General features: G+C 42.0%; 1 protein-coding gene across 5 annotated transcripts in view; it reads right to left on the minus strand.

Moving 5' to 3' along the window:
* Positions 1 to 470: 470 nt before the first annotated feature.
* The window catches only part of LOC118368183 (phospholipid-transporting ATPase VD-like), a 40,330-nt gene continuing 29,885 nt past the window's right edge, over positions 471 to 10,915 (minus strand). For 4 of the 5 annotated variants that reach the window (XM_035752033.2, XM_035752037.2, XM_035752038.2 and 1 more), the window contains 8 exons: positions 8,142 to 8,326; positions 7,789 to 8,044; positions 7,445 to 7,647; positions 7,143 to 7,343; positions 6,944 to 7,024; positions 6,655 to 6,759; positions 3,087 to 3,274; positions 471 to 2,948 (listed from right to left, as the gene is read on the minus strand). In XM_035752033.2, coding sequence (XP_035607926.1) covers positions 2,705 to 2,948; positions 3,087 to 3,274; positions 6,655 to 6,759; positions 6,944 to 7,024; positions 7,143 to 7,343; positions 7,445 to 7,647; positions 7,789 to 8,044; positions 8,142 to 8,326 — 1,463 coding nt within the window. In that variant the 3' untranslated portion in view covers positions 471 to 2,704. The remainder of the gene's footprint in view (positions 2,949 to 3,086; positions 3,275 to 6,654; positions 6,760 to 6,943; positions 7,025 to 7,142; positions 7,344 to 7,444; positions 7,648 to 7,788; positions 8,045 to 8,141; positions 8,327 to 10,915) is intronic. The other variant, XM_035752035.2, reaches the window with a different exon arrangement.

Raw genomic sequence — 10,915 nt, forward strand, 5'->3', positions numbered from 1 at the left:
ATAAAATGTACGAATAGGGACAAGAATGTCTCCACCTCATTGTCGACACTTGGCGTGTCACTGTAGTAGCTCATCGTGAAAACGATGTCAATTATTCACCTGTGTGATTCTCCACCTGTCAGGCTACAGCGTCGACTCAACATTCTAAAAGCACCAACTGAAATCCTACACACACGCTGACCAAACGGAAATGATGAGGAAGTTCTAAGCAGACACTCCACAACAAAAATGTAAAACTGTAGGACTACTGTATTAATGTCTGTGCCATAGTCATCTGCCTACTGTGATCTCAACGGGTCCACAGCTCGGAGGATTAAACTGTTCTTTATCCACATTTTAAAAGAAAGATGGAGGGAGGTAGAGGAGGAGAGGGAGCTAGCAGGGTTGACTCAGGCCCCATTTACCCTGGTTTAGAATATTAGGCTAATGAAGTAGTTTGTATAATAATAACCCTAATTATCGTACACAAATTAACATCAGACGTTTATTAACACTAAACTCAAATAATTAACATGAGTTGCTAATGTATTTATACCAATATCTGATAAAGTACACACATTTGGAATTAAGTTGATATAAAAAAATGACTTCTAATCATTGCTCTGAAACTTTTCCAATTGGACTATATTCAAATCAGCTGCCTTTGCCATGTTGTACAGAATTTGATATGCAGGATTGTACTGTAAAAATCAATTTTTTAAAAATTACATCAGTCTAATGTTACCACATAAAATACTGAGGATGATCTGTCTAAAAAAGACCAAACCAGGTCAGAATTGCATGTGGTAGAGAAAAACGTCACTTCTCAGAAGTAGATATGAATCCCAATGCCTTATCCAGGCAAACTCAAGAGAACATTTGTAAAGCCTATTTCCAGTGGTGGAAAAAGTATCCAATTGTCACACTTAATAATGATACCTTGATAGAAAATGACTCAAGTAAAAGTGAAATTCACCCAGTAAAATGCTACTTGAGTAAAAGTCTAAAAGTATTTGCTTTTAAATATACTTAAGTATTAAAAGTAAATGTAATTGCTAAAATATACTTATATTATAAATAATTTCAAATTCCTTATATTAAGCAAACCACAATGTGTTTTCTAATTTACAGATAGCCAGGGGCACACTCAAAACACAAAATTCACAAACAAAGCATTTGTGTTTAGTGAGTCTGCCAGATCAGAGGCAGTAGAGATGACCAGGGATGCACTCTTGATAAGTATGTGAATTGGACAATTTTCATGTTCTGCTAAGCATTCAAAATGTAATGATTATTTTGGGTGTCAGGGAAAAGGTATGGAGTAAAAAGTACATTGTTTTCTTTAGGAATGTAGTAAAGTAAAAGTTGTCAAAAATATAAATAGTAAAGATATCCCCAAAAAACAACTGAAGTAGTACTTTAAAGTATTTTTTACTGAAGTACTTTACACCACTGCCTACTTCACATAGAGGGCCATACCTGAATCCTCCTGCACTTAGGCCTACTAAGTTGCACTTTTGGTTGTCTTGCTTTAGAAGCCCCAGGCCCTCAGTCAATTCCCACATTTCATTTTCATTTTGTCAGTGTGTAACTGTACATAGCATTTTGGTTCTTGTCTTGTAACTAAACATGTGCTGCCACTTTGGCCAGGACTTTCTCAAAAAGAGATTGTATCTCAACAAGGAAATACATGTTAAATAAATATATCCCATGTTTTAGTGGACTGCTTTACTCAAAACAGTGGTGAGAAAGGTCAGGTCCATTTCAACTCCAGTCAAAATGAATTCAAGTGTGATTCAGGAGGAAAAGGCCACTTTTCAGCATTTTGATTTGGTCTAGCCCTTCAATGGGACCTCTGTGTCCAAGGTTCATATGCATCATTTACAATGTTATTTTGGAGTGTTTGTTTAAGACACGCCAACATCGAAGAGTTGTGCCTAACACAAAAGGAGTCATAGCTTGATGCTAACTTTAAAAATAAGTGTACGCAGCTCAATGATTGTAAAAACATTCCAAACATTACACACTCCTGCATATAATTCCACCCTTCTCAACAAAGCAGCGCTTTGATAACTAATAATGATAACGAATAGCCTTCTGTTCTCTACATGCTCAGTGCACATTGAAGAGGGCCAGAGTGGACCACACCTCGCGGTGTTCGGGTAAGATGCACTATGAAGGGGCCTCTTCACCATGGACACTGGATTGTGTCAAAGTCCTACCACACAGCAGACACACATTTATGAATATGTGTCCACATCACCAATCTTTTCTCAAGGGTACATGACTCCATGTTAATGCAACTCTAGGCACATGTGAGAAGCATCCATCTCTTTGCCCTGGATAGACAGCATGGGGATCTTAACCAACACCAGTGAGCAACGCATTCAAGGCAGCAAGCCAGCTAACTTTGAAGGGTGTTAGGGTTGAACCCTGTAGCCACCATGTAAATAATGAATAGCACAGGCTTGGAACCACTAACCCTTGCAATTTGACTGGTAAATGATTCTAACTGATGTGGCTCATGCAATGGAATGTATTTTTTGTAATGTCAGTTGAGTTAATTCAACAAATCACAGCACAAATTGATGGGTAAACTTCCAGCTTTTACTTCCTTCTTTGCGCCTAAGAGTACACTCACAATGGCTACCAATTATGCCTTCAATGACTTGAATGGGGACTATTCTTTTCTTTCTATTGTAGCCACCTCCTGTAGCCTCTGAGGTCAGGAGAGCACAGAGCCAGTGGCAGCTCTGCATTCCTTCAGCTCTTTAGGGAGTATAAAGTCAGGGATCTTGATGTCCAAGTCTTCCACGTTGATGATGAGACCCCTGGCTTTACTCTGGGCCTGGGTCTGGTTCCAGTGCTGCATCCTCCTACAGTAGTTGTCTGGGTTGAGCTGGTCCATCAGAGCAGCTTTCAGTGTGTCAGAGGGGAAGATGCTGTTGCGCAATGCATGGAACAGGAATCTGAAAGGGTGACAGTGAGGGAAGGTAGAAAAGGTTAAAAAAAATGATTTACAAAAAAATATGTTTTTTATGACATGGGTCTCAAATCGAGCAGTGATTCTGTCTGAAAAGGATTGGCACTACTGTTGGTGTGTATACCTTGGTAGCAGTGCCAGCACGGTGGTGAGGGCACATACTCCATAGAAGAGTGGTTGGGACATCTGTAGCTTGTCCACACCAAGGGGATTGGTGGGGGGACTACACGTCACACACACCACACTGAAGACCAGGGTGAAAGAGAAGTAGAAGAGAGCACTACCCACCAGCACTAACACATGTAGCCATGTCTGTAACACAGGAACATAGCACAGATCAACATAGGAATATAAATAGAGTACATAACATGGAACAGGAATATTCAGACACGATCCCAGGTGCACTAATTCACAACTTGAACCCATGAGTTGCCCCCTTCAAAATGTGAATGCACTGTGACCTAGTCAAAAGTGCTAAATACAGTGCATTTGGAAAATGTATTCAGAAGCCATTAATTTTTCCACGTTATGTTACAGCCTTATTCTAAAAAGGATTAAATAGTTTTTTTCCCCCTCATCAATCTACACACATTACCCCATAATGAAAAAGTGAAAACAGGTTTTAGGAAATGTTTGCAAATGTATAAAAACAAACAATTACAGCCTCAAGTCTTTTTGGGTATGACGCTACAAGCTTGGCACACCTGTATTCGGGGAATTTCTCCTATTCTTCTCTGCAGATCCTCTCAAGCTCTGTCTGGTTGGATGGGGAGCGTCGCTGCACAGCTGTTTTCAGGTCTCTCCAGAGATGTTCGATTGGGTTCAAGTCCGGGCTCTGGCTGGGCCACTCAAGGACATTCAGAGACTTGTCCCGAAGCCACTCCTGCATTGTCTTGGCTGTGTGTTTAAGGTCATTGTCCTGTTAGAAGATGAGGTCCTGAGCGCTCTGGAATAGATTTATCAAGGATCTCTCTGTACTTTCCTTCGTTCATCTTTCACTCGATCCTGACTAGGCGCCGAGTCCCTGTCGCTGAAAAACATCCCCACATTATGCTTCCACCACCATGCTTCCCGGTAGGGATGGTACCAGGTTTCCTCCAGATGTGACTCTTGGCATTCAGGCCAAAGAGTTCAACCTTGGTTTCATCAGACCAGAGAATCTTGTTTCTCACGGTCTGAGACTCCAAGCAGGCTGTCATGTGCCTTTTTCTGAAGAGTGGCTTCCGTCTGGCCACTCTACCATAAAGGCCTGATTGGTGGAGTGCTGCAGAGATCGTAGTCCGTCTGGAAGGTTCTACCATCTCCACACAGGAACTCCAAAGCTCTGTCAGAGTGACCTTCAGATTCTTGGTCACCTCCCTGACCAAGGCCCTTCTCCCCCAATTTTTACAATTTTGTTTTATGTATTTCACTTTTATTTAACCAGGTAGACTAGTTGAGAACAAGTTCTCATTTGTAACTGCGACCTGGCCAAGATAAAGCAAAGCAGTTCAACACATACAATAACACAGAGTTACACATGGAATAAACAAACATACAATCAATAATACAGTTGAAAAATCGGTATACAGCATGTGCAAATGAGGTAGGATAAGAGAGGTAAGGCAATAAATAGGCCATGGTGGCAAAGTAATTACAATATAGCAATTAAACACTGAAATGGTAGGATGTGCAGAAGATTAATGTGCAAGTTGAGATACTGGGGTGCAAAGGAGCAAGATAAATAAATAAATAACAGTATGGGGATGAGGAAAATTGGATGGGCTATTTACAGATGCGCTATGTACAGGTGCAGTGATCTGTGAGCTGCTCTGATAGCTGGTGCTTAAAGCTAGTGAGGGACATAAGAGTCTCCAGCTTCAGAGATTTTTGCAGTTCATTCCAGTCATTGGCAGCAGAGAACTGGAAGGAGAGGCGGCCAAAGGAAGAATTGGCTTTGGGGGTGACCAGTGAGATATACCTGCTGGAGCGTGTGCTACGGGTGGGTGCTGCTATGGTGACCAGTAAGCTGAAATAAGGCGGGGCTTTACCTAGCAGAGACTTGTAGATGATCTGTAGCCAGTGGGTTTTGCGATGAGTATGAAGCGAAGGCCAGCCAACGAGATCATACAGGTCGCAGTGGTGGGTAGTATATGGGGCTTTGGTGACAAAACAGATGGCACTGTGATAGACTGCATCCAATTTGTTGAGTAGAGTATTGGAGGATATTTTGTAAATGACATCGCCGAAGTCGAGGATCGGTAGGATGGTCAGTTTTACGAGGGTAAGTTTGACAGCAAGAGTGAAGGATGCTTTGTTGCAAAATATTGCTCAGTTTGGCAATGCAGCCAGCTCTAGGAAGAGTCTTGGTGGTTCCAAACTTCTTCTATTTAAGAATGACAGAGGCCACGGTGTTCTTGGGGACCTTCTTGGGGACCTTCAATGACCAGTGAGCAGAACTCTCTCAGTTTTATCCAAATCAGTCAGGTTTCAAGACTTCCTCAGATCTGTGCCTCCGACAAAGCAACTCCTGTCTCAGAGCTCTACGGACCAATTCCTTCCACCTCATGGCTTGGTTTTTGCTCTGACATGCACCAGGTGGCGTCGAGAATCTGTCTCCTCACCACGCGCTCTCACCACTGGTGTCCCCAGGGACCCTCTCTTATTCTCGCTATACACCAAGTCACTTGGCTCTGTCATAACCTCACAGGTGTGTGCCAGACGACACACAATTAAATGACCAGGTGTCCAATCAATTGAATTCACCACCTCAAGCTGAACAGGTGGACTCAATCATGTTCGCCATCACGGTTGACAACTCCATTGTCTCAAGGATGATCAATGGGAACAAATCATGTCCCGTTCCTGAGCTCTACAACATCCGCAGAGTACGACCCTTCACACAGGAAGCGGCGCAGTGTTAATCCAGGCAATCTCCCGTCTTGATTACTGCAACTCGCTGGGTGGGCTCCCTGCCATTAAACCCCTACAACTCATAGAACGCCGCAGCCCGTCTGGTGTTCAAAAGTTCTCTCAAGCTCATTTTAATTTTTTTGCAAAAACGGCACCTCAGTACCTCCAGGCTCTGAAAACCCAAACAAGGGCTGCTTCATCCCTTTGTCATTACCACTGGGGTGTTCCCGCTCAGCCCAGTCAAAACTGTTCGTAGGTGGATTGAGGGACAGCGGAGTCAATCACCACCTTCCGGAAAAAATATATTTTTAGAATAAGGCTGAAACAATAAAATATGGTAAAAGTCAAGAGGTCTGTATTCTTTCTGAATGCACTGTACGTAGCCTACTGTAGGCTCCACTACTTTTTTAAAGGGGAACATATGTTCAGAACAATTAACTTGAAAGCAAAAGAATGTTGCTCTCAAAAAGTATCAAAAGAAAGGTGAAAATAGAAGTTTCAGGGAAGAATGGACAGAGAGATGTTTTCATCTTAAAATATTTTCCCAATGCCAAGCCAGTGTGTATTATTTGCAATGAAAATGTCACTGTTTACAAATAATTCAATCTCAGACTTCATTATGAATTTAAGCATGGAACTTTCAAAGTGGCATTCCCATCCCCCAAAATAATTGGATCCATATTAGAATAAGGCTGTAACGTAATAAAATGTGTAAAAAAAGTCTGAATACTTTCTGAATGCACTGTAAATGCATTGTCATTATCAACCTATGGGTGTGTCAGGTAAGGTGTGAATCTCACCAGTGTACGGCTCTCGATGACCTGGTGTAGTAGGATGATGAGGAGGGCCGAGGCGTTGATGGGAGACCCAAAGGAGAGCATGTCTGCATCTGACCCTGCATATGCCTGACCAAAAATAAGGAATTCCTGTCATTCGTTCAAAGGCAGAGTATGACATGATGCCCTATTCAACTTAAACTACTCCCAGACTAGAGAGAACAACACCACATCACTGACCCCTTCTCAGGGTATATGTATCAAAACACAATAGATCAAAAGGCAATAACACTATTTGTGGAAATCTACTCACAAAGTAAGGAATGAAGAAACAGACAAGGCTTTGGTAAAGAGCGTCCAGCATTGTCAGCCAGAAGGTAGATGGTAGGTAGGCCTGGACAGATACATAAATAAAACATATTTGTGTTAGTGCTGGGCTACAACAAAAATATACCCAAGGACCAGATTTGGAAATCATTGTCCTAATACAACCAGATTCCGCCTTAACACACCTTGGAATGCTGTCCGGATTTGTAGAGCTCCGGTAACTTAATGAGGGTGTCTGCAGACACGTCTTTGTCCAGGATCCCGTAGAGAAGGGGAGGGGCGGAGGTGAAGAGGAGGTTGAAGAAGATGAGCACCCAGGAGTTGGTCATGACGCTCCCCGAGAAACCACAGAAGAACTGGTACCAAAACAGCAGATTCACATACATCTACACACACAGGAAGAAAGAGAGACAAAGGGAGGGAGGAAGAGAAAATAAAGACAGAGATGGTGAGTAGTGTGCCTAGGGTGAGTGAGAGATGTTCTTACCACATTCTTGTAGAAGAAGTAGAGAATCATGTTGGCCAGGCGTGTGTAGCACCAGTGGCCATGGACCAACAGCAGCTTGCGGAGGTGTTTAAACCTAGAGATGGCAAAGTCACTGGACATCACAGCCTGCATGCCCTCCTGGCCAGATATCCCAATGCCAACATCTGCCACCTGGATCATACTGACATCATTGGCTCCATCACCTGGACAAAAAGGACACCCCAGACTTAAGAAATCTAGATTGGAAGCACTAAGACAGGCCTATTCCTACTGCCTTATAAATGTGCATAAATGTTTATATCCTGGACTTATCATTTATTTAAGTGTTACCAACTTCCACTGACCTATGGCGAGGGTCATGACTCGGAGCTGGTCCCGTACCAGTTGTACCACATGGCTCTTCTGAAGTGGAGTGGAGCGGCAGCAGACCACGGCCCTGCAGCGCCGGCTCAGCTCCAGGAATTCCCCTTTCAGGTCCTCCTGCAAGGCGAAGTCCAGCGTGCGCCCGTCCACCACCAGGGTGAAGCCTGACGTGCCCTCAGCTGCTTCGCCACGCTCCACCTCCGCCTGCAGCTCCAGCAACAAGGCCTTGCAGGCCTCCTGAAGAGACACAAGACAGGATGAGGAAGATTGATAGCAGGATGACAGGAACACATTTTGAAGGACAAATAATTTAGAATAACAGGATAACATTCACCTTGCTATCACAGTTAGCAGTCAGCAGTTGGTCTGTGGTCCTGAGCAGTTTGCAGGCACAGGCGATATTTATGGCAGTCTCTTGTTTGTCCCCTGTGAGGACCCATACTTTGACCCCTGCTCTCTGTAGTGCCTCAATGGTCTCTGGCACTTCTTCCTGCAGTCTATCCACAATCCCTGTTGCCCCTGGCGACAGAAACAGTAACACTACAGTCAGCCATTGCAATTGGTTGTTGCTAGCCCCTAACCAAGTTTAGGGGTGACCCCATTTAGTCGACTGGTCGATTGTTTGGTCGATAGGCTTTTGGTTGGCCGAAATGTCTTTAGTCCAGCAGTAGCAAAAAATGATATATCCAGTACCAGTCGAAAGTCTGGACACACCTACTCATTCCAGGGCTTTTCTTAATTTGTACTATTTTCTACATTGTAGAATAATAGTGAAGACATCGAAACATTCCATCACTCCCCTTCTTGGTCATATAGCCCTTACACAGCCTGGATGTGTGTTTTGGGTTATTGTCCTGTTGAAAAACAAATGAAAGTGGGACTAAGTGCAAACCAGATGGGATGGCATATCACACTAGAATGCTGTGGTAGCCATGCTGGTTAAGTGTGCCTTGAATTCTAAATAAATCACTGACAGTGTCACCAGCAAGGCACCCCCACACCATCACACCTCCTCCATGCTTCACGGTGGGAACCACACATGCAGAGATCATCCGCTCACCTACTCTGCATCTCACAGACACGGCGGTTGGAACCAAAAATCTCAAATTTGTATTCATCAGACCAAAAGACAGATTTCCACCAGTCTAATGTCCATTGCTCCTGTTTCTTGGCCCAAGCAAGTCTCTTCTTCTTATTTTGTCCTTAGTAGTGGTTTCTTTCGACCATGAAGCAATTCGACCATGAAGGCCTTATTCACGCAGTCTCTTCTTAACAGTTGATGTTGAGATTTCTCTTTTACTTGAACTCTATGAAGCATTTATTTGGGCTGCAATTTGAGGCTGGTAACTCTAATGAACTTATCCTTTGCGGCAGAGGTAACTCTGGGTCTTCCTTTCCGATGGCGGTCCTCATGAGAGCCAGTTTCATCATAGCGCTTGATGGTTTTTGCGACTGCACTTGAAGAAACTTTAAAAGTTCTTGACATTTTCCGTATTGACTGACCTTCATGTCTTAAGGTAATGATGGACTGTTGTTTCTCTTTGCTTATTTGAGTTGTTCTTGCCATAATATGAACTTGGTCTTTTACCAAATAGGGCTGTCTTCTGTATACCACCCCTACCTTGTCACAACAACTGATTGGCTCAAACACATTAAGGAAAGAAATTCCACACAAACTTTCAACAAGGCACACCTGTTAATTGAAATGCATTCCAGGTGACCACCTCACGAAGCTGCTTGAGTTGAGTTTGCAAAGCTGTCAAGGCAAAGGGTGGCTACTTTGAAGAATCTCAAATATAAAATATATTTTGATTTGGTTACTACATGATTCCATATGTGTTATTTCATAGTTTCCATATGTGTTATTTCATAGTTTATGTCTTCACTATTATTCTACAATTGAGAAAATAGTCAAAATAAAAGACCCTTGAATGAGTAGGTGTGTCCAAACTTTTGACTGGTACTGTATCTACAGAAATAAGACAGGTCCTGCTTCTGTTGCCTGTTTGAGTGTTTGTTTAATAGCCTACTGATTCCATGTGCACCAAGCCTCATGCAACAACATGTCAAGTAACAATTTCACATTCGGCTGTTTTTAATCTTCGCTTTGCTGTAATAAAGGCTTTAAACTGTTTTTCGTTAGAACAGCCTCTCTGGTATTATTCTTAATTGATTTAGTGCTGTTTTACGCTGTTCCAAATTGTAAAAAAAAAATATTTGTAAAACAACAATAATAACACTCCTTTTTCTTGTCATTATAACTATTAAATCAAATCAAATGTTATTTGTCACATACACATGGTTCGCAGATGTTAATGCGAGTGTAGCGAAATGCTTGTTCTTCTAGTTCCGACAATGCAGTAATAACCAACAAGTAATCTAACTAACAATTCCAAAACTACTACCTTATACACACAAGTGTAAAGGGATAAAGAATATGTACATAAAGATATATGAATGAGTGATGGTACAGAGCGGCATAGGCAAGATGCAGTAGATAGTATCGAGTACAGTATCGAGTACAGTATATACATGTGAGATGAATATGTAAACAAAGTGGCATAGTTAAAGTGGCTAGTGATACATGTATTACATAAAGATGCAGTAGATGATAGAGTATAGTATATACGTAGACATATGAGATGAATAATGTAGGGTATGTAAACATTATATTAAGTAGCATTGTTTAAAGTGGCTAGTGATATATTTTACATCAATTCCCATTATTAAAGTGGCTGGAGTTGAGTCAGTGTGTTGGCAGCAGCCACTCAATTATGATCATAAGTAATGTCATTATCATTAGAAGGCTTAGTATAGCAGCCTTGTATAACCACCATTGAGCTGTAGGCCTAAGAGAGCATCCCATTTAACATTAACACCATCATTTACTTAGGCCTATATTTCAATACTTATATAGGCTACTGCATCAATAAATCATTAATGCGTTAGTTTATGTCATCACACAGCATACCAGTCATTCATGATTTGAAATGGAATCAAGCATTTTAGTTTTAAAATAAATTAAAGGAGCCTTGAACAATTAGCTTAAACAATAAATAAACCGTTCCATTTAGGAAATTGCATTAATGCGACTGTTTAGGGAAAAAT

This window comes from Oncorhynchus keta, chromosome 35 (assembly GCF_023373465.1).
Source record: "Oncorhynchus keta strain PuntledgeMale-10-30-2019 chromosome 35, Oket_V2, whole genome shotgun sequence".
Taxonomy (NCBI): Eukaryota; Metazoa; Chordata; class Actinopteri; order Salmoniformes; family Salmonidae; genus Oncorhynchus; species Oncorhynchus keta.